We start from the raw sequence: 23122 nt of genomic DNA on the forward strand, positions 1-23122 counted from the left end.
TATAGTATGTGTTATGCGTGTATCATTAGGCATGGAACGAATGGAAGATCATTGCATCGGCTACTGAGTGTTGGACAGTGAGATGGGATGAATGACAATAATGATAGGTATGTGGACTAGTAGTACGTACAGTATGAGGGGAGATAAATATTGCGTGAGTACTAATTGAATGAGTGTATGCGTGAGTCGCGAGTGAATGTATGCTGCTCGTGGTCGTGGTCGTGGTCGAACGAATAATAGTATAGTATCATAACGTGCTGCACCTCGAACTACAGCGTTGCGCTGCTGCGAGTCAGCGACGAGAGACTGGACCGCTGAATGCGCGGGCCAAGTGGCTTCCCTCGCTGCGAGTACGAATATGGATCCGGCGACGACGCCCGCCTTGGCTGAGAGCCACCGAAGTCGAGACTCGCTGCGAACCTCGAGACAACAGTGTCTAGTTGTTGCTGCATTTCTCCTGGGAGCGATTGGACGGCCACCTCTTCGAGGAGCGCGAGCTCGAGGAGATGGTGGCCCTCCTTCCATTTCTCTGGCTTCTCGTGCGCGCGGACGATCTTCCACCCGAGGTATGCTGTACACTTTTTGCACGAAAGTTCCTGGACGGTGTGTGCGCCGGTGTTCATCAGGAGGATACATGGCGCGTTGAAGGTGACGTTCGACCTGCAAATGTCGTATCAGTATACGATCAGCCTTCTAGAAATTGAGGCTCTGCTGTGAGCACCCTAACGCTATCGCGATCACTCACACTTCCGAATATAGGGCGGCTTTGCCGGTGTGTCCGCGAAACGCCTTTAGTAACGGTTATTGAGCGGTGTACACGCTGCGCCGATGAATTATAACGCACCGTTGAGAGAAGACAATCCTGCGAAGCAATTGAAGAATGACAAGTCTTACACGTAAGTGTGCACTGCACAGCATGCGAGGACGAATAATTGCCTTCTTCATATACGGGTGCGAGCGCAAAGTCGGGCATGTTGTGGAGCGGTGTGGGTAAAGTCGAGATGGATGATGATCAATGGCCGCTGCGGGTTATATAGAGAGGGCTCACGTAGACAGAGAATGTTCCCGGCTTATGGCCATCAGAGCCCGGTGTTAAATAGTGGATCCCGTATAGGCATTTGTCGCGGCAGGCGCTGAGACGTGGGCGAGTTCCATGCGCGCGAGTCTCGAGTATCCAATCACACCGCTTGTGGGCGATCAGGGCTATGGCAGTTGAGACGAGTGGGCGACAGCGTGAAGCTGATTTTTTGATATATTTCTCGACACGCGAGCCCGAAACCCACTAGCCATCAACGTCAACACCGCCATCGGCCCGTCGCTCGCCATATTTGGGATCCGCGCGCCGCATTTGATGTACCAGACACACTGTGAAGGAGAGTGTGTTCCAGTGGCGTGGAGATAAGTCTGTGCCTAGGAATGAGCTGCGAGAAGAACTTATCAAGCGAGCTCACCTCTGGCTTGGTGTTAATCTAGTGTAGTGTAACCGAACGTCGCGCAATTGATCAATCTCGAAAGCACACCTAGCGTACATACAGCGACAGTATTATCCCTCCAGTATTTCCGATTGTAGGAGCGTGCTGCTGGGCTAATTCATGGAGTGTAGTACTTGTCGAAGCTACGCAGGGTCATGATCATAACAGCCTGAGTATCCAAACAACGTCGATTGCCTGAAAAGGATGTGTAGATCCTCGAGGCTCGCGCACGCCAGCGGCTAGCGTGGCCTACTACTACGGATGTTACCGTGACTTGAGCTATCTGCAGACAACAGCAATAATGCCCTCGACTCGCATCTTCACGGGAAGGAACGTTTACCTCGGTGGTGACAGGTTACAGTCTGCGACCATTATTGTTGATATCCCCTCTGGCAAGATAACCGACGTCCACACTGGCATCCATGGCAGATCCAGCCTTCCAGCTCACCAGGACGCCGAGTGGGTTGAAGCCGGCGATCACTACGTTCTCCCAGGTCTTGTAGAGTGTGTGCTGTTAGTTTCTTCTGCTGTCGCTGTCTCTATATCGTCCTGCTCGTGACACAGCGCACACGTACATCTCAATGAGCCTGGACGTACAGATTGGGAGGGCTTCTGGACAGGCACCCGTGCTGCTGCATCTGGCGGCGTTACCACGGTTGTTGACATGCCGTTGAACTCCATTCCTCCCACGACTACGGTAGCACATCTCGAAGACAAGCGTGCTGCTGCCCGTGGTCAATGCTGGACTGACGTCGCTTTCTGGGGCGGCGTTATACCTGGTAATCAGGTACGTAGATACCAATACTAGTAGGCTTTCACCCAGTGTGTCGAGGCCAACATCGTAGCTAACGTAGTAGTGACAGGCACATCTGCGGCCGCTGATAGACGCAGGCGTGAAGGGCTTCAAGTGCTTTCTCATTGAAAGTGGTGTAGATGTACGTCACTCCCACTTCATCCTTCTGCCTGTCTCTGGAATATTTGTCTTGTGAGACCTGATTTTTGGAATCAAATAATCCTGTCAATGTTTCGAGTCATGCCTCCTGCTCCAGCGGTGATGACCATGCCTCGTAATGCGATCTGAATCTCTATGTTCAGCTGGACACTCCTTCTACTATGTGAAGGAAGAAGTGATCTTTCTCGATTTTGGGGGATTGTTCTGTTTGAGTGAAAGCCGAACTCAGTCAACGTGTCCTGGAAGTCGTGCGAAGATGTCTCCTTGCATACGCCTGATAACATCTTCCGTTTTCATGTCCTTACTGAGATGCGCTACAGGAGTTTCCGTGTGTTGCTGAATCTGACGTAGTGCATGCGATGGAAGAATTGAAGGTGTGTCACGTTAATATCGATACAACTTACGACACGTCGTGCTCACACCGTCCAGGACACGTCGACAGTGCTCTGTTTCCACGCAGAGCTCGACATGTCACCGTCACGTTCGTCAAATACTTCCTGGCCTCAGCCAGACCCAACACTTTACGACTCGTTCCTCTCTTCACGGCCAGACCAGCTCGAACTCGATGCTATCAAGCTTATAACGGCATTGCACGCGCGATACCCTTCGCTCCGCCTGCACATTGTGCACCTCTCTGCAGCCAGCGCGCTCCCGCTGATCCGCGCAGCCAAGGCAAGCGGTCTGCCACTGACGGTCGAGACGTGTTTCCACTATCTCTGTCTCGCCGCAGCAGACATTCCCGCCGGGCGTCCCGAGTTCAAGTGCTGTCCCCCTGTGCGCGATGCGACGAATCGCGAAGAGCTGTGGGGAGCCTTGCTGGATGGTACACTGGATTGTGTCGTGAGCGACCACAGCCCGTGCGTGGCGCCGCTGAAGTGCCTCGACGACGGCGATATCATGCGCGCGTGGGGTGGCATTAGCACGCTCGGACTTGGCCTGAGCTTGCTGTGGACGGAAGGGAGGCGGAGAGGCGTGAGCATTGGCCAAGTTGTATCATGGGTCTGTGAGAAGACGGCGTTACATGCTGGCTTGCAGGATCGGAAGGGACGCTTTGCTGTAGGCTTTGATGCGGACATCATTATCTGGGATTCTGAGGCGGAATTTACCGTAAGCAAAAATTTAACTCGGGTGGCGGTCATGGCTAATAGTTACTCTGCAGGTGACGAAGGAGGCATTGAACTTCAAGAACAAGTTGACTCCATACGAAGGACTCAACCTCCGTGGACTCGTAGAGAAGACGTTCGTCCGCGGGCAACTAGTGTACGATGCTGCGAAAGGATTCAAGGGCTTAGAGCCGATCGGGAGGTTGCTGTAACTCAGAAAGTATTTTCAGATCTCAATTCGCAGGTGTATTGTAAGATTGGGCTACGTCTGATAGAACATAACTCGTGTCTGATGTGTGCCCCCGCACCTCGTGAAGACGCTGAGTGTATCTTCCAGTCACGGACATATCGGGTTACGGCAATCAGGAAGCTACTGTGGCTTCTCGTTGAGTCGCGTCTGCTGGTCCGTTCTACCCGCCGCGTAACTGATCATGTTCCAAATATTCTGTCGTGCATCCATGCTACGCCACTCGGTGTCATTTCGGAGATCAGCCTGCCGAGTGCCCAAGGTGCTGCGTTCGCGTATCCACTATGTACCGATGAGCCCACATATGGATACGTCTGTGGTTTTCCCATGTCTTCTTAGAATACATGCGATAAATTATCGTTATATGTACGTCTAAAGATGAAAACGCTGCAACATCACTGGTCCTCGGTGATTGACCTTAATATGCCCCAGACATACTACGGTCGCTTACTGAGGATGTTCATGATCAATTCCGCAAGGTTTGGGGCGAATGCAAATCTTCGCGCGCTGGCACAAAAGACAGTGTGCTCCCCTTTAGAGGATAAATACGACATAATCCAGCCTAACTATCTTTCTCCGTTACGGTACATATCATAGATCCCACTTCTCCGTCTATGCAGGTTGGGGAGCTAGTTTGCGAATAATCTTCGAGAGGGCATATCTGCATCTCAACCGACTACCGCCATCTGCAGAAATTCCTGGCCGGAGAAGACGGGATGACGCGAATGACCGTGCAACGAGTTGCAAATTATCCGATAGAAAACCTAGTCTGATGATATGGCGTCCCTCGCGCGAAGATGGTGCAAATCAGTCGGGTCATCACTGCTATCATCCGATACGTGCGAGAATAATACAATTATATACGTACTCTCTCCACGTTAGATGGAATCCATACTCCACTGCCAGAGAGAGCGCAAAGTAGTGAGAATCCATAACCACTCGCTTCGCTCGGACGTCGCCGTGCGCAACTCGCGCCCTCGTCGACGAAAGCTCTAACACCGTGATGTGGCGCGTGCTGCAAGCCTATCCCAGCGTCGGCCTAAGTAAGTCTCGCTTGTTTCATTTATTGATGGGACACTAGCGTAGGTAGTAGCAACCGGGCCTCTTCAACGTGCAGCAGTGCGCGGATGCCCGACGGGATGGAGTGATACTCAGAGCATTCAGCGAAACGTGGTGGTGGTCCGGAGCCGACAGGCAGAAGATGGCATCGGAAGTATTTGATAGAATGAATTTCCCCAGATGGAAGGTCTTTAGGATCAGCTTTGCCTGCCAGAACGCAGTCAGTGATACCGCGGACACAAGTTGCAGCGAGAGAAATCGCTAACATCGTGGCTGCGTGTGAACCCCAACTTTCTAGACCTGCTTTCACAGAACGTCCCCCCGCTTAGAGACGCAGCGATCATGGCATGGGGAAAAACCGAACGAGTGACTGAGACATATCTAAATGTGTTATAACACAGTGATGGGGCTCATCGACCGCTTTAGGTGTCCGTATTCACGGGCGACGATAGATGTCGCTACGCTGGCAACTGTGCAAGTGAGTGATCTTGCATGAGAGTTCAGACAAGCGAAACACACCTTAGCTAATCTGGATAGAAAGATGAAATGCATCACGATGCGTTGAAAGGCATGTAGAAGACAGAATAGGTAGGCAAGTCATTCGAAGACAGAAACTGTAGGATGGGATGGAGATATTACCCGCCTGTAGGCCTACAAAATATGAACAAGTGACAAGGTATGTACATGAGACGATGAGCTTGGGCTCGAGCTCCCAGACGAGATAGCACAGAAATCGTAAGCCAGAGGGGCCAGAAGCTAATCAATTCCATGAACGAGACTGGATGCCTGCGCCCCCGCCATTCGTATGGACGAACGACGGGCACAGGCTGAGGTCAAAAAAGGCTGGACACCTCACTCCCGCCCACGGAAGGTCGAGGTCAGGATAATAAATTGTGAGCTTTCGACAGTCTGCGTGGTTGGAACCGCAGGGGCCAAAAGCGTTACCGTTGGTCTATCGAAGGTTACTGAGCAGCAAGCGTCAGCGAAGCAGTCTGACATAGCTTACCGTAGAGTTAGTTTTCACATCATGCAGCCAAACGTGCGGAGAGTTACATTCACCGCCGAGACCGGGGGTAGAGCATTTAGGCGCGTCCACAAATTGATAGATATGATCCTGCAACATGGCGTAAGCTCCGGGGATGTACTGCGCACCTTTTTCAGTAGAACCATATGTTTCACCATCAGGGACATAACACTTACCATGACCACGGCATCTAGAATCGTGGTCTAGTACGTCGTGCTAGGCATCTTATAATGTACTGTAATCTCGGAGATTACACAGACCGATGCTCGGATCTTCGCGCTGTCTGACTCCCATAACGATTATTTCGTGCGACAAATCGCCCCTCACGAGTATACGACTTCAAACTCTCAGTTTTGAATTGGCGGCTCACCTAACAAGTATCACGACTGCAACGTATCATCGTTACGTTCGGGCACGTCCGTGGTCCAGCGATCATTGCCCGACGCGATCCTGGCATCTCTTGTTGGTCCATTGAAATGCTAAATATGCGTTAGCGTATCTTCCGTGAGGGTATCAATGTGATCACAACTTTCTTATCATTTGAATACGTCGAACGGATACCGAGTGAGTAGCCAGCAAGCCGGTCTCCGCGGGGGCTGGTAGCCTGAGTCCCAGGGTCAGAGAATCAGTAGATGAGGAAGGTAAGTAAACTGCGTAGCAGATCAGTTACCGTTTTCGAGGTGCGGCATTGCCGCCGGCGTGGATTTCGTATCGAGCACTCGAACTGGATGCCGGCGTTGAAACATCTTGCTGTAGAGATTATCATATTGGTCCACGCGTGCCTGCGTCGATATTCAACATATCTCAAGGGGTAAGGTCTTTGTCAAAGAAATCGGCTCCAGCGTATACCTTGTGTATACGGAGCGAATGAGGCGCGGACCGCACGAAGAGGTCCGTGTCCTCCCAGTCGATCCCGCGTCGACGTCGACAATCTCATATTATCTACGCGACATTGCATCGACGAGATATCGTCCCTTGTGCTGCCTGGCGACACCGAGATTTTGAGCTTAGGAACGTTCAACGAATGACAGATACATACCTCGCGCGGCTCTCTCAGTTCGCTCCCTAGAGCTAGCGCGGTGTCGGGCGATGAAGTTGTGTTAGACTATTGCTTGCGTAGCGCGCTGGACTCGGAGGGATGGTCTAAGGTGTGGTGTTTGTTTTGTTCGGGCACCCTCACGCTTAGGTTGCAATAGTTAGCGGTTCAAAATTCAGACTCTTCAAGCTTTCAGACTTGAGACCTTGCGTTATGGTCGCTGCAGTGCCAGCGAGCTAAAGGAAGAACACAGTGTAGTAGGTCGTCAGACTCAGTTGGGGGAATAGGAAATTGCTACTTACGTAAGAGAACATTTGCTCCCAGACGGTCGGTTCAATGCTGCCAGACTTTTTGACTTCAACGGCGACTACCCTCCTCGACAACACCATGGTGAGTACGAGCTTTTTCCATTGCCTGGAGTTTGCTAGAAGTGCTACCTTACTAGAATAGTCTTCCAAAGGAATAACGGTATCTTCGCACCCCTCCTTCTCACCTCAGCCCACCACAAGTGCAACGGTGGCGTCGGCCGCGTCGATAACGACGCCAGAGCTCGAGCAGACACTCACAATGCTCACGTCTCACCGGTCGGTACTGGGCTACATGCTGCTTTCGCGGAGCCACCCCGTGACAATGATTCGCCACTCTGGTGTCGTGTTTGAGGGCGAGCAAGGGAAGAGGTATGCCAGCGCAATCTCACGCATCGTTGAGAGCGTCCACTCGGGTCTCGCAGAGGTCACCGAAGGTCAATCTGAACCGGTGAGTCTCTTCAACGTTCACGCTGTCAGGCATCGTGCGACGTGAGATTTGACAGGATGATATGCGTTTCATGCGTATTCGCACTAAACGGCATGAGATTATGATATCACCAGGTGGGCACCCGCTCCTTCGTTCGATTTCTGCTCGCGCAATTCGCCTTAGCTGTGTTGTCAGGCGATCGCTATCTTCTGGCCGTATTACACGACCCGACCTCTTGAATGGCCCACATTATTGGCAGAATTGCATGCAAGCTACTCCGCCATTCGATGGATCTTCCAACTTGACTTGTGTATTTCTCCTCGGACATATCACCCTTTCGAAATGGTGTACTTTTATCTTGGTTCTTTCATTGGAATATCATTCGCAGAATCTGCGTGTGCAACCTTACGCTCCTGGTTCCAGTCATGCTCACCACCACGTCTACAACGCAGCGACCCAGTAAGCTTTACTGGGTCTGTGCGTGAGCTCGGTCTCTTTCCGGTCCGCGCCACTTATGACAAGCGTTAGGAGGCGTTAGGCTGTTTCGGCCAGCCAGCTGTTCAAGTTTCTGGTTAGCGATCACCTTTGAGTAGATCTAAATCTCGCACGGCCATCGACGGGAGCGCCGCTCACATAATGTGTTATGGTATTTGCAAAATTTTCTGCAACCTGATATCGTCCTGGATGCTCCTCGGACCTCACGTTGAATAATCTGTATTACCATACGTACGTACCGTCACGGTCAGGCCATACCTTGCTTCGTATACCTGTGTTCGCCTGCTCGCAGAAGAAGTTCTGTCTCCTCTCTCACCAAGTTTGCACCCGTCTTGTCTTCGTGTCTTGCTGCTGGCTGTGCACTGCAGCATTGGTCATTTATTGGGTCATGTTGACGGCGGTGCATGACTGGGAAAGTGCTGTAAGGGCAGACTTGGGGCAGACATATGGAGATTGGCGCGGTACAGCGGCAGACAGACCATTCCTTTTCTGAGTTGTGACATGTCAGAGCTGTGCCCGGCCAGAGAGGGCCAAAGGGACGAATTTGATGGGCCGGTCTTCGAGCTTTTACTTGGTTTGTGCCACTTGTTTTTTTACTGTTATAACGATAGGGCCACACACTTAGTATTCACAGTCTTACTGGCTGCGAGAAGCACTGTAGAGGCGGGGGACCTTTAGCAGGTCGAACGCTGGCTTCAGGCTGCCCGGCGCCGTGCCCAAGTTTAGCTAGCTGGCGGTGGCGGACGACTCAGGGTCGAGGCTGTTTTTCCAGTCGGTGATGTTTCTTGTCCATCATTCGCCAGAGCGGCGGTGCCGGATAAACTCCCGATTTGTTCTTCCATGTTGCTAACACGAGTTTGGGCAGATCTTATGGGCAGATTGGTTGCCCATGGTCGTGGCTTCCCTCGCTCACTCGTCCAGCTATAGCCAGTCTATCGTCGCGAAGCTTGATTGCGAAAGTATACTAGATCCGCGAGAGATCAGCAATTTCTATTATTTTGTCCCCCATTTTTCGAAGCTCCCATGGCCACGGCAAGCGAGCCCAGCACATATCTACCGAGCCCGTTCGACCGTACCATCCCTGAAGTCGGCCAAACACCGCCATATATCTTTCCTCATAGACTTTCCTAGCGCATTGTTACCCCGTCATGTGCGTAAATCATCGTACTGACCCCGCATTTGTGACGCGTTCCTACGCCGCTCTTCCTGGCGACAACCCTCCTTTGTTGCAGTCCCAAGGCTCCTGTACAAAGGGCACGCTCAATATCATTGTCGAGCCAGGTCTGCTTTCTATCAAACCCCACTCGCCGGTCTCGCCAAGTTGCTCTGACTCCTCATCTTCGCCTACCACACCTGTTGACATGCATGGCCTAGAATCTTGCGTCGCTGTCGCTGACCCAGCTGAGGACGACTGCTGGAATCTCATCCCGTACCATATTCCCTGGGGTCCGGAGTACTACAACTATAAGGGAGGGACGCTTCCGGGGCCGGACGGAAAGACGTGTATCTTTTTGCGGTCCCCGACTCCTCTGAAGAACCGCCGCACAGAGAAAGCGTGTAACAAGTGCCGGGAGCGGAAGGCAAAGGTGCGATCACTGCGTTCCGTCTCGTGTCATGTCGTACTGATGACACGTGCTCGCGTGCGTGCAGTGTAGCGGAACGCAACCCGCGTGCGCGCGCTGCGTATCGCGCGGGTACATCTGTACCTATGTCTCTGAGACAAAGCGTAGTCGTGGATCGACACTGAGCCGCCAGCGCCGCCGCGAGAAGAGGGTCCGCGCACCTTCTCCTCATTTGAGCGAATCCTGGAGCACATCATCTTTTTCCCGCTTCGGCTCTCCTACATCTTCCTGCTCCCGCCCGTTCTCGCCGAAGCCCAAGTACGAGGAAGTCGATGACATGGCCCTCTCGCCTCAGCTTTTGTACCCCGACGAGTCAGAAATCGACTACTGGGCGGTGCAGGCTGCAGAGAATTCGCTGCAGTGGGCCCAGACCACTACTGCGTCCAGTGTCGAGGACGCACCATCTCAGCCCGTACAGGTCGTGGACACGCGGTACGACTACACATGCGACGGCTACGGGACGTTCGCCGCTAGTGTCTCGGTACCTGCCGATATAGTGGCTCCTCAACCGTTGGCGACATCCTCGAGTCGTTTGTCTCTCTACGCGCCGCGTCCTGTGAAGCCCTTCGTGCCTTTTTTGTCCCCAGTAGCGGACAGCATTCTCGAGCATGAGCGTGGTATTACAGCTCAGCTTGAGTTGCAGGGCATGATGCATCCGGATCAGATCGCATACGTGGATGAGCTATCGTATGGCGAACCAATTGCGGGGTATCCGATTTACGAATTTTCAGAGGACGTGCAGTAAGTGATACTTTCAGGCACAACAGTACAGCCGCTGATTCGATTCAGCAGCTCATCTCGGGATATCGTGTATCTGGATCCATACTCTGTCGCGCAGCAGCAGTACCACATGTCCATGGCGGCCGTCTACACACAAACCGTGCTCGAGCCACATGTGTCTTACAGCCATTATCCCATTTCCTTGCCGGCGTGACCCGCCCCGCCTTTTCGTTCCTGTACACATCGCATCTCGTTGCATTGCTATTATTCGCTCTCGTGTTGGTAGTTCAGCTCGCGGACAAACTGGCATCTTATTCCTAAACTGTATATACCACTGTTGCATATTGATTCCCCTTACACCATTTGTATATCTTTCCCCCAGGAATTTGTCGAGATTCTTGTCCATTCCCGCACCATCTTTACACAGCACTTGACTCGTCGCATCGCACATAAAACGGCTGGCTTACTGACATATGTCTTCATATACAAAGTACACTATCATTATGTTAGAAATATCCTGACGGGACTGTTGCATGTCAATGTATGTACTCATTGCAAAATAATCCACCATGTTCATCTTGCCCGCGCTGTGATATCATCCGCCTGCATAACCTCTGCTGCGCGACGTCGTCGAGAGTGTCTGCCTCTGTTGTCATGAACATCCGGAAGTAGGGTCACCGGTGCTACGGTAACTTTATTTCCCCTTCTGCCTATCGAGTTGGCCCTCGCGCTCTTCTTCCCGCGACCGTGTCGACGTCGATCCAATTTGATCCACAAGGCATGCATCGAGGCTTCACTGCACTCGACCCTCGGCCCAAAATTGCCTCGGCATGACTCAGGCTAATTGGACTCGATCTATCCGGGTTGCAGACATCATAATGACATACACGGCCAATGCACTTTGGAGCAACCGCAGCGGTTCGCAAGCTGACCAGGCGGGTTTACAATCGCGTGGTGCTGGAACACGCTGCCAGGCATCGCGCTCTCCTGCTCTTGGCTCGCCTGCCATGGCCTCCCTGATCACCTAGGGGCATTAGAGGCACTGGCAGCTGGTAGACAAACAGGGCACCGCTGTCGGCTGCTTGTCGTGCGAATGTGGCACTGGGTCTCTACGACCGAAGGCTGACTCAATTTGCAACCATCGGACCGTATGAACTATTCTGCAATTTCCCCTGCCCAGGCTGACCTTGCTCGGTGGAAGGGCTGAAGGAATTGAACGTTGGTTTTCTTCGGATTCTTGGAATCCAAAGACCACCGAGAAGTCGGAATACGGAATAATTTGCTGCTAGATCACAATCAGGCCACCGAAAGGAAGCACACGAGAGCGTTTTTTGCTCAGATCAGTATCTTGCTTGGGTCACTCAAGCGCTGGCGCCAACGTCGGTGCCGACGCCGTCCCAAACCCAAACCCATGCATATACGGCGCGCCTCGTCGTCCAGCCTCTTGCGACGACCGATCCTCGTGTGACTTGCACAGGTAAGCAGGGATACTAGGGAACTACGCGACAAGTATTGGCTTGGATGAGGTTAGCAGCTGACTGCCAAATTATCACCTGTTCTCAGGCATTCAGATGTACACAGAGATAGAGGCGTATCAGAGGAAACAAAGGAACAGAGGAAGGACGGCATCAGGTGAGTAAGTTTTCTAATGGTCTCTATCTTCTGAGGCTTCGAGCGGCCTGAGCGATTCGAACCCATCAGAGGACGATGATCAGCGTTGCCGGCGAAAGAGTACTTAGCGGATGCAGAATCTCGCATGCTGAGCCCTGATAGCTGAAGCTGAATGAACGTCCATTCGTTGATACGCTATTCCTAGCTAGTGCTTTTTTTTGCGTACGGGTCTTGCATCGAAGCGTAGACCGACCCAATTGAGGAGGATCCTTGTCGAAGCCGATTTCGGACAAATTTTGACATTTTTGGCCTCTCTAGATCATCTTGGCCAATTGTCAGCGGTCCTTGCGTGTGCCACTCGACAAGTTCTATTCTTCTCGGCGAACGGAGGGGGTAATCCGCTCGCTTACGCTGGGAGAATGAATAGAAAAAAATGCGATTCTTCTTACTCCGACTTGTATTGATGATGCCATAATTTGATTCGCCACGTTCAAACGCCACTTCGTGCGAGGCTCGGATGATAAGTAGGTCGTGAAGGATTCATTCTGGGGTGCTTCTCTGTCGAACGAACTTGGAACAAATCTATTTGCAGGCAACACGTACACAGGAGGAATGCGAGGCCCAACGGAGGGGAGAAGGTTGTGTAAGTTAGTAACGACCGTCCACGGCCTATCGCTAGCTCGCCGTTAGAGTTGTGGTTCTGCCTCCATCAGACAGAGCTTTGGCGTCGTGCCGGCAATGGAAGACAGCTACAGTATGCCAGGATACCTTAGAACCACAATCTGAATATGACACCGACCCAAGCACGGCATTGAGCTTCGTGGTGCAAAATACCAATATTCGTCTGAGACTACCAGATGCGTCTTCCGGGCCAACAATAACCCGACTGTCTACAAAATTCCACGAGGCACTCAGGCACTTTCGTATCGGCGAGCTGCACCAAGCAATTCAGCCTAGATTCAAGGGCGCGTTGATGCCCTGGTTGCTGGGCTGGGCATAGACTAGTGTACCCGAAGGGAAACTGCGCATTGCAGTGTGACGTCTGTACCCATAGGCTGACGGAGCGCAGATTTACGTCTGTGGTTCAGCGTATACATGGTTAGCACAATGTAGCAAACCAAGGGTGAATGGATTCCAGCTGGCACATGAATTTCGAAGTAAGTGTCGGCACCAAAACACTTCCGATAAAAGTACGAGACATTGTTCGAGACACAGTGTCTAACGCGTGGCACTGCTCGACGAGTTTGACGTCCTCTAGAAACTGGCCTCCTGACCTCAGCCTGCAGGGTCGAGCGCCGAGGGCAGCGGAAATCTTAAGTAGATCTCTGCCAACGACGAGTTTCAGAAGTTGAGAATGCGAATGTGAACACCAGTCGCGGATTGAAGATCAACTGTCCATAGTTAACGCATATCTTGCGGGCCTTCGGAAAAAGATACCAACATTCGCCGTGGAGACTGGTCACAGCATCATGGGCGGGGATAGTAACATCAGACAGAGTACTCCTTGGTAATTCGCGATCCCTCTTATCTCGGCCCGAAAGTTCTCGAGATTCAAGTCACAGGTGAGTGCAGTGAGGGAGAGAACTTTAGCTTCGGAAATGCACCTACCGAGGCCGCGTCGGCAGCTAGGATGGGATGAGTCGATGACCACCGCCCCGAGTCATCTGGGCAAGAGCGAGACAATACGATATGCATAGAACCCAGCGAACAGAGTTGATCAAGCCAATGAGAAACAGGGGTTAGCCATGTGAGCGGGAGCCAACGGCTGGCGCCGCCACTCTGACACAGTAGTATCGAAGGGGATAATACAGCGCAAGCTCTGTACGAACCTCAATAGGCATTATCCCCTCTGTGATTTGAGATTTGGAGATCTTGAATCTGAGACTCGTCGAATCTAGCCCTGGAGGGAGCGGGTGGGAACACACCATAGACATGGGAAGGTCCCTCGAGACCGTATCAGCGATGTGTAACACCGACTACCGAGTAATCATCTGGTCAACAGCACATCAGTGTGCTGCGTGCGGGTGCTCCAGCCGAATGTTCAAGCCGCTTTGAAGCAACAGCCAGGTATACAGCCACATTCACGAGCATCTGTAACATGACACCTGCAGTCAATCGTTTTCTGATAGATAGATCCGGCCCCACTCGCCGTTTATGGGCTGTGGGTGTCGGTGGGTCCTGCGTTGCGAATTGCTTCCGTCCCAGCGGACTACATGTGTTACATGCTGATTCACTACTCTGTCTGTACCCTTTGACTAGGCGAGTAGTAAACGCAGACAACCGACAATAGGTACAAGGAGAGCCAAACGAGATTCACTTGCCGCATGACGGTCAAGCACAAGGGTCGACGAAGGGACATGTGGAACTGCGTTCTCGTCTTCAGTAGATAACTACCTCAGGGAAACCGACCGCCAGTACACATTTAAAGGATCATTTTCTCACACTATTGGAGACATACCTTGCTACTTGGGACAGCTGCCTGCCCGAACTTTGACCAAGTCTGGCGAAAGGCACGTATTCTGCCAGCAATGGAGACCATAAACCTTGACGAAGTGATGGGGACCATAATCCTTGACGAAGTAACGGTGCTCCAGACAGACGAGCGTTGAATAGGTATTTTCAGGTGGCGTGTATCCGGGGCGTACAGTGCGCAACTTGAGGAGCGAGACCGGTCTCGTAGATTCCGCCTCGCACGGACGCGATAGGTACCACTGCGACTAGCTGATGGACAACCTGTCGAATGAGCACTCGAAGAATAGGTTTTCTCTGGGAAAATTACGAATAGCCCTCGAAAGAGAGTGCTCCTCTTTTACTACAAGCCCTCATGCAGAACGCGCAGGCGATGGTCAAAATTGCTGCGGCCAGTATGGAAATAAGTGACGGAAGCCTGCAGATTCCTGTGTCAACTAGTTAAAGCAGGGATGCATGGAAGATGCCACGGAAGGCCAGTGCGCACCTTGGTGACTACCGATTCTCCTGCGAACAGCATTAGGTGTCCGTCAGTTTTCATGTATGCGAATCCAATTTTGTATCCATGTCCGCTCCAGGCATAGCATTCGAGAGAGGGCGAGTTGATCTGTAAAGATGGTTTGCCTCTCTTGACTCGGCGGACTTGGCGTGACTGGAGTAGCACCGTGACGGTTCGTGAAGGCCGTCACGCTGCGCCATCTTGCAAGTCACACGTGGTTATGGCCCTCATGATGTCAGTGCAGTCTGCACGCCGGCGCCGCTCAGCTGTTGAGCGCGAGCCTCTACCTCAAACTCGACATCCATCGATTCATACAAGTAAACGTCTAACATTTGTTGCATTCTCCACCTTCTAACCAGTTCTAACTTACAACTCGAAGGTATTATTACGACATTGAACGTGAACACGAGTGACGGCCCGAGCGTGAAAATACCTAGGGTAGAGCTGCAGCAAGATCCGGACATACAATTCTCCGATGGAAATGGCTTCCTCATATTGCTGCCCCGACTGTCTTCCGAGTGCATCGGGGAGTATTGACTCACCATGCTGCCGTCTTTCGGAACATCATCAAGCCCCCCCACTGCAGGAAAGGGTGTTCGACTGCCCTGTTATTAATCTGACTGTTTGTTCCTCCAAAATTTGTTGTTTGCTGGACATATTGTATTGTGTCAAAATGTGAGTTTTTCAGTAACTCATATTGACCGAACCCCTCCATTGCGCGCTTGTTAATCTCTGTCTCAAAAGATTTCCCTTGATGGACGGGGAGCCGTTCGAATTTTCGGATGTGGTTAACCAGGCCGATGACCTCCGGAACCGAGGATTTGCCCGGACAAAGACAGTATTCACCGAAGATCTGGCCGTATGGACACCTTTCTCGAAGCATTGGAACCCACAGATGCCGTCGCTGCTGTTAAAGGTAACTCGCCCTGGCCCAATATCCATACTTCCCGCGGCGTTCTTACATGTACTGCCAATTGGAGTCGAGAATATCCACTTGGGAGTCGACCTCTGCGCGGGTGGCAGTTCCGAGCAGTTGTCACTAGAAGGCCTGGAGATTTATCCGGATTGGAGGACAGCACATTTGTATACCACGGCGAGCGCCCCGACATCGAACTGTCAAACCTATATGAAATGTGCGAACTAACTCGCGTACGTTTTAAGGTTCGTCGTTGATGAGATGACGTTGATTCGACATGATCTCTCGGCCGAAGCAGATACTTATATCCTTAGTATAATCCTTGGGCGACGAGTGCCGCAAGTCATTGGAAGTCAACAGGCGATGTCTAATGTTAACGTAGTGAGTTGGCGTCCTCGTGTTTCTTCATCAGACTTTCCACGCAGCCCTATGTTGCCGGTATCACGTATGCTTGAAAAAAGGCTCACAGAAGTTACTCATTCGAACAGGCCTTTTCCTTTTCCGTGGTAAGCGATAGCCTGCGCACCTCGCAGTGAATGCTGTTGCAACTTCGATGCGCGATAAGTGATTCGTTCCAGCGCGTACTTCTCCCCAAGCTTATGATTGTCAAGCTGCCCATTCTCAACGAGGGGAAATCATGTCGTGTGCGCACAGGTAGTCCATTCTGCCTCTTCAGATCCCAATCGAATCTGTTTCGCTCGTCTCGATTCTCCATACTAATACCCGCTGGCCCGTCGCTCGTGGCTGAGCACTGGTCGCTCTCACTCGCCTGGCTTTGCCGATTCTCCAGCAACTTCCTAGGACGACTTCGTTTGTCTCTGGGACTCGGTCGTAGCTGAGCTCGGCCCTTTGTTGAATTGTATGGATCACGTGCTGTCGTTTCCAGCTGTTCGAGTTGCTTTGCCGAGCCGCCACCGAGATATATAAACTCCCCAGTTGCTCCCTCTGTTCTGCCACTGAATATCCAGCACGGTGCACCCCGCCAACAACCACTCCATCTCCTACACCCTATGTCTACCATCAACGACAGTTCGTTGCAAGTCGAACGCGGCCTCTGGTACAACGATGGGAATATCATCCTTGTTGCGGAACGCAGAAGCTTCCGGGTCCACAAATCGGTCTTATCGCAACACTCTAAGGTTTTCCAGGACCTTTTCGAGATTGCTCAGCCGGACGCGGAAGACGGAATGACGACTTGCCCCGAAGTACCTCTGCAAGATCGCGCGGATGATGTCCACATGCTGCTGCAGCGCTTCTACGGTGTGAATTGGTGCGTCGTTTGGTGGCCACACACAGCAGGTTTCGGAGACTCATACTCGTTCTATCCGCTTACTAGGTTCGGCGACGGCAACTTCGAGTGGTCGCTTGAGGAGGTAGCGCGTCTCACGCGCCTTGCCCACAAGTACCAAATCACAGATCTCCTTGAGCAGGGCATGGCGCGCTTGCAAGCCGCTTTTTCGGATAAACTCTGCGATTTCGACGCCTATTTCGGTGCGCGGAAGGGCGAGGACGGTAAATGTTCTGTGGCCACTCAATGGACCGATGCGATCGCTGTGGTGGACCTGGCCTACGCTACCGACACGCTGACGATGTTACCAGCGGCACTTTATGTCTGTGCGCAGCTCGATCCTTACAGTATCTGTCATGGTGTCGTGCGTGCGGACGGTACCATAGCGTCGCTTGCGCAGCAGTATCAGAAGCTTTGCCTCTCCGGAAAGAACGCGCTGCGAGCGCGGCATCTCTGCAAGTCCGCTCAGCTTTGGGAGAAGATGGAGTCGTCGTGCATTTTGGACTGCAAAGCGCATGCGCTGTCAAGGATTCTGAAGGCCAGTGTCGTGGACTGTTTGCAGTCTGAGTGTAACGACGCTTTGTCGGATTGCCATATCGCGCAGTACACATTGTCCGAGGATGTTATCTGTTCCCGGTGCTTGAAATCTGTGAAGGGGATGATCGCCAAGTACCAAGACGCACTTTGGAAGGAGCTGCCGAGGTATTTCAACCTGGGCACTTGGGACCAGCTACGCAAGTCATCTCCCGTCGGCACGGCATCGACAGATTAGCTTGGTATGGACCTTGTTCTCTGTTTTTCACATTTCGCTCATGTGAAATGTGTCAATGTCACAGCGTTGCGTCTTCGTGGACTGAGGCGCAGCGGTGCTGGGCTTAAGCAACTTCTTTTCTTCTATTCATGTTACTGTCGTCCCCGATGAACCAGTGCCGTTCATTCTTTCGACGTTTCGACAATTTCACCATTTTCGGTGGCTGTCTCTGTTTGTAATAATGACTATGCTCAAAAATATACGTATACTATATACTATATTTCAATGCAAATGTGGCTGCACGCCCGCTCTTGGTCCCCCGGCGTCGTCGGCGATCTCGGATCCGGTTCAACAGTGGTCGAGTGAGTTCGAGTGCACTTCGGCACAGGTAACACAGAAGGAGATACTGCCAACTCGGAGGCCCCTCTAGATCTTGCCTTTCCGCTGATGGCGGCGCCGATGCACATCCCGCCCCTGGTCCGGTTTACGTTCCCGGAGCGTTCTGAGCGGCTACCTGCGTTGATGGCGTTGCAGACTTTCTGTGTGATGCTCGCCCGCTGCGCCCTGCCAGGCGTGTTTAGCGCGATGATAGTTGGTTCGGAGATCAGGTTTGAATTGTCGTTTTAGTAGGCAAGTATAGCACGCGCCCTGGCTATACATGCCGCGCCTGATATCGAGGGAGTCGCCACGTCATGCACCTCCCGAAAGCGTTCTGCGAACAAACGTCCCCCCCTGCGTAACCAGTGAGCGAGCCTGTGCACGTAATACTCTCCTTCCACAAGTGAGATTCTTGGCTGGTACATACCGAGTAGTGCGTCCAGTCCGCCCACATCAAGGGGGCTCAGACCACTATTGTGAGTGACCCGCACTGCACCGCCACAGCAGGCAAATGCCACGCGCGCCGGAGCCTGCGCCGGAGCCCGCGCCGGGTCTGATCGTGTGTCGGTCGCCGAAGGAGGCGGTGGGACCGCATACTGCCCGCATGCCTTACAGGATAGGGCCCTGGTACCTAGGACGAGAAAGAGGAAGCAGGCGGCATGCGCACCGGATGTAATATCTATGTTCAAGAATACATACTATGTCACTGCGATACTGAAACTCGTACTCACGCGACGCGTGCTGATCACGTGCTGCACATTCACGTTCTCTTCTGAGCCTTGAGGGTACCGCAGGTTACCATTCGCCAACCGCGGTGTCTTCAGCTCTTCCAGCCAGTAACGTGAAAGCATTCCAGCGAAGTGTGTGTCCTCCCGGTAAGTTCTTTTCTTTTCGCTCGCAATGCACGATATTGAAGTTCCATTAATCACTCCCGGTGCCGCTGGCGTTGAGCAGCAGCAGTAGAACACTAGGCCACGTTATCTATACACCCATTCCAACAACACTTTCTAACTAGGACATTCATGTGTGGCCTCAACCTTCTTGTCTGATGTGACCTCATGCACTGACATTGTCTGTTAGTCATGTCCTCAGCTACCAGCTTGCTCTCTCTCAATCATGACGTTCTATGTGCCATCGTGTCTTTCCTTTCAACCAAGGATGCAATCAACTTGTCTTGTACAGCTCATGGCATCCACACGATTGCCAAACACCATGCACTTACGGTGGTGACTATCCAGTCCTCCGTAACATTTCTCATCTATTGCCGCTATGTCCTAGATGACATACCAGATCGTCTGCACCGTCTCCGGGAGCTTTGCATCACGGAATCTACATTTGATTACTATGGATCCTGGAGTTCTCTGAAGGAATATACTTCTATGCTGGCGGACGTGCTGGAACAAGCATACGATCTCAGAATGCTCTCTCTTTGGTCCTTAGCCACACTTGCCGATCCCATCTGTACTCCACGAATTTGCGCAGCTCTGTCGAGACTGCCATCGCTGACAGAAGCGAACCTCCACTGGATATCGCCCAGCTCATTGCAGGTCATACGTAGCTTGCCGACAGGTCTGCGGAAGCTTACTCTCGGCAAAATCAGTCCCATCATATCATTCGAGGAAGCTCTCATGTCGCTTGCACCGCTTCAGTCTCTCGAAGCCGTGAAACTCTTGGATATGGACTGTGAGCCCGCGTTGTCTGGCAAACACGGGCGGTTAATCCAATTAGGCAGAGTAAAGTCTCTCTCAGTGACACGAACTCGGTTCTCAGATATCATCCCGATCCCTCTTTTCATGTGGACCTTTCCCAACGTTCGACATCTAGAAATGTGGGCGGCAGTTTGTCCAATACCCTTCGATCGCCCTCATGTGACAGTGGTCGACGGGCGCACATCGCTCTGGTCGCGCTTGGAATCTATTCGCGGCGGCTACATCTTCTTCAAGGACTGTCATGTTAATTATCCCGTACACCAACTACATTGGGATCGTGATCCAATCTGGGATTGCAATTCGCGCAAACTCGCACTAAGGATGATATGCTCAATGTACCCTGTCGTGCTTTCCATGTCTGTGTGTGGAGAGGCTACTGTGGATGCCGGGTTTAATTTCTGGGCGGAGGTCGCCGTAGGTCTCAGGAGACTCAAAACACTGGATTTAACGATCAAAGACATTTTCTGCAAGATGAGATGGGTTGGATATATTGTAAGTCTCCTCCAGCAATCTGGCTATATGCTGGGATGTGCTCATGCAGACAATACTTTGCACGTTCCACTCAGACGTTGCTCTCCACGGCTCTCGCCACTTGCGAAGTTATGTGCGTTCGCTTGTGGATCGTCGATCCACTCTCTAGCGCCACTTCGACGTCGGAGGACAGTTCTCTTCCAATTCCTATCTCAGAGACCTCGGATCTGCTAGTATTCCCCGAGCTTCTTATGAGAAATGTCCCTTCTCTGAGATTGATTTCCCTCTGCGCCAGAGACCAGTCATCCGGATGTGAATATTCCGAGCACGATAAGGAGGTCTCTTGGTGGCGGGTCACCGGGAGCAACAGCTCACGGGCACTGGAGGAGGTCCCAAGGGAGATCGGGGAACGAGCGATGTCGTACATGCAATCAGAAGGGTGTGATTTTGACGCTGTTCCCGGTCTGGAAGCCTAATCGGTCTAGCTAACGTTCATGCTCGTATGTTTTCGCTAGAGTCCCCTTCTTGTTAACGGCGGCTCGCATCGTCTGTCGTAGACTCTCGGGTCCGGTTCACTAGCACGAGCGGTATTTTGATGTCTTCGCCAATTTCAGAGTCTCATCTACCCTTTGAACTCGAGTTGGGAGTTGTCTCGTTTACTGTGCTTAGCATCGGAGCCGATAACCTTCCCCCTGATGTAATGCACAATGAATGACTGGGCAAATCTTTGTGCTTCCAAGGATTTACGCAGAAATGCAAGATGAAGGCAAACGGCGTAAATTCGATACCCCCTCGCATACTCTCGGAGCGGGTGAGTTCTCTGCTATTCTGAAGTTCATCGCAAGCGGAGCAAATGCTGCGTGCCATACTTTATTTCTTATCGCACTCGTTAGCCAACGACTACCTCTTTTCAGTGGACGAGAGACCAATGACTGAGAAAGCTCGAAGCAGACGAACGCGTGCGAATGGTCCTACCCGAAGCCTGTTCCTCAGGGTGATCGCTACTTCTCCTGCCCCTCGACTTTCGCTGCCCTTGCCACCGGCTGGTCACGTTTAACTGCAGCGGAGGTATGTCGAAGACGGGATACAGATCAGATACGGAGGAATCCAGGTGACAGGCAGAAAGGGTTCTGATCAGGATCGCACTCGACGCAATAGGTGGCGGTCAGTCCTTCCTTTCTAGTTTCCTCTGCAAACATTGGGGACACTCATATCAGGCAGCTGTGCGTTTCTCAGATGTACTTTCTTCGTAGATTCGTTCATGCTGAGGGTTCTCCGGTTGTCTCTAGTGTGTTATCACTTCTGCCGATTCACTGGCTATCTTACACGCCGTTGTATGGGCCTCTCCCGTTGGACACACTTCGGCGGTTTCGCAGTCAAAGAGTTTGTGGCTCGGATTGTTTCGATATTAAATTCGAAGGGCCTTGGAAGTGGACCACTTTCCTTGGTCGCGGGTTCGGAATGGACCACTCTCGCAATCTCAGCAGATTACCTCTTCAAGTTCATGGAAATTGCACTCGTCATTCTGTGAGCGCTTCCCGAGGTTCTGTCTTGCACCGTTTCATCTCTTCCTCGCCTATTTGTCAGTGCGTAAGTGATTGTTGTACTGGCGGCACAGTATCTTTCCGTGAGACCAATATTGATGTCGTGAGCTATACGCTCGATTGCCAAACGTCGTACACACCATTGTATGGGCCTCTCCCATTGGACATACTTGGGCGGTTTCGCAGTCAAAAGAGTCTGGTTTGGATTACTTCGATATTCAATTACGGGCCTTAAAAGCAAGATTTCGAGCCTGGGCCCACCTTCCTTGGACGCACGTTCGGAATGGACCACCTCTCGCACCCTCAGCAGATTACCTCTTGGATCATGTGTTCAAGTTTGTGGAGATCGCCCTCGTCATTCTGTGAGCGCTTCCCGAGGTTCTGTCTTGCACCGTTATATCTCTTCCTCGCTTGCTAGTCGGTGCGTAGGTGATGGGTGTACTCGCGAAACGGCATCTTTCCGTGAGATCAATATCAATGTCGCGAATTATACGCTCAACCGACAAACGTCGTCGACACCCCATCTCCCGCATATAATCTCGCCGTCACGCTCTCTCTCGAACGGCCCTCCAGCGCACATGCTCGCTGCGCGCCCAAAGTGATGGGTGACGCATGTGCTCCATCGGGTGGCGAAACCGTGCTCGCTCGACGGTGACAGTCGCGGGTCTGCACGCCGCACGGCTTTGCGCAAGTCCAGCGCGAGACCCGAATGAGAACCGCGCCGTCGGACATCATCAGGTGCAGTTTTTTTCACCGTCTTAACGTCTAGTGTCTAGTGCCGTGGACGTGAGCCAGCGCTGGAGAGAAACGGCTGGACCGCGCCCAAAGTCTCGCCCGTTACCACCGGTCGTCGGATGCGGGGCGGTGGGACCGCATACTTCGCGCCTGGCTTGCAGGATAGAAGCAGTGGGAGGGCCTGGGACAGAGGACAAGAAAGAGGAAGCAGGCGGCGTGCGCACCGGATGTGATATCTATGTTCAAGAGTACATACCATGTCACTGCGAGAACGCCTCGTACTCAC

The 23122-nt window shown here is 52.3% G+C and overlaps 8 protein-coding genes across 8 annotated transcripts; 6 read left to right on the forward strand and 2 right to left on the reverse strand.

Moving 5' to 3' along the window:
* Positions 1-269: 269 nt before the first annotated feature.
* SCP_1502960 (Protein yippee-like) lies at positions 270-973 on the reverse strand (the record flags this gene model as incomplete). Its single annotated transcript, XM_027764400.1, has 3 exons — positions 270-660; positions 746-789; positions 845-973. The coding sequence occupies 3 exons, from the start codon at positions 971-973 to the stop codon at positions 270-272; spliced, it is 564 nt and encodes a 187-aa protein (XP_027620201.1).
* An 800-nt stretch (positions 974-1773) lies between these two features.
* SCP_1502970 (Allantoinase) lies at positions 1774-3739 on the forward strand (the record flags this gene model as incomplete). Its single annotated transcript, XM_027764401.1, has 6 exons — positions 1774-1976; positions 2037-2259; positions 2336-2407; positions 2745-2798; positions 2854-3531; positions 3584-3739. The coding sequence occupies 6 exons, from the start codon at positions 1774-1776 to the stop codon at positions 3737-3739; spliced, it is 1386 nt and encodes a 461-aa protein (XP_027620202.1).
* A 2498-nt stretch (positions 3740-6237) lies between these two features.
* On the reverse strand, positions 6238-6623 carry SCP_1502980 (hypothetical protein; the record flags this gene model as incomplete). The annotated part of the gene is made up of 3 exons (XM_027764402.1): positions 6238-6336; positions 6387-6461; positions 6528-6623. The coding sequence occupies 3 exons, from the start codon at positions 6621-6623 to the stop codon at positions 6238-6240; spliced, it is 270 nt and encodes an 89-aa protein (XP_027620203.1).
* Positions 6624-7229: 606 nt separating this feature from the next.
* Positions 7230-7867, forward strand: SCP_1502990 (hypothetical protein; the record flags this gene model as incomplete). The annotated part of the gene is made up of 4 exons (XM_027764403.1): positions 7230-7283; positions 7344-7649; positions 7705-7762; positions 7824-7867. The coding sequence occupies 4 exons, from the start codon at positions 7230-7232 to the stop codon at positions 7865-7867; spliced, it is 462 nt and encodes a 153-aa protein (XP_027620204.1).
* A 1404-nt stretch (positions 7868-9271) lies between these two features.
* Positions 9272-10679, forward strand: SCP_1503000 (hypothetical protein; the record flags this gene model as incomplete). Its single annotated transcript, XM_027764404.1, has 3 exons — positions 9272-9709; positions 9774-10486; positions 10538-10679. 3 exons carry the CDS (start codon positions 9272-9274, stop codon positions 10677-10679), a joined length of 1293 nt encoding a protein of 430 aa, XP_027620205.1.
* Positions 10680-11343: 664 nt separating this feature from the next.
* On the forward strand, positions 11344-11493 carry SCP_1503010 (hypothetical protein; the record flags this gene model as incomplete). Its single annotated transcript, XM_027764405.1, has 1 exon — positions 11344-11493. One exon carries the CDS (start codon positions 11344-11346, stop codon positions 11491-11493), a length of 150 nt encoding a protein of 49 aa, XP_027620206.1.
* A 5477-nt stretch (positions 11494-16970) lies between these two features.
* SCP_1503020 (hypothetical protein) lies at positions 16971-18020 on the forward strand (the record flags this gene model as incomplete). Its single annotated transcript, XM_027764406.1, has 2 exons — positions 16971-17230; positions 17297-18020. 2 exons carry the CDS (start codon positions 16971-16973, stop codon positions 18018-18020), a joined length of 984 nt encoding a protein of 327 aa, XP_027620207.1.
* Positions 18021-19756: 1736 nt separating this feature from the next.
* SCP_1503030 (hypothetical protein) lies at positions 19757-21033 on the forward strand (the record flags this gene model as incomplete). Its single annotated transcript, XM_027764407.1, has 2 exons — positions 19757-20578; positions 20653-21033. The coding sequence occupies 2 exons, from the start codon at positions 19757-19759 to the stop codon at positions 21031-21033; spliced, it is 1203 nt and encodes a 400-aa protein (XP_027620208.1).
* Between the last annotated feature and the right edge of the window lie 2089 nt (positions 21034-23122).

The sequence above is a fragment of the Sparassis crispa genome (genome assembly GCF_003851025.1).
Source record: "Sparassis crispa DNA, contig_000014F, whole genome shotgun sequence".
In the NCBI taxonomy this organism is placed as follows: Eukaryota; Fungi; Basidiomycota; class Agaricomycetes; order Polyporales; family Sparassidaceae; genus Sparassis; species Sparassis crispa.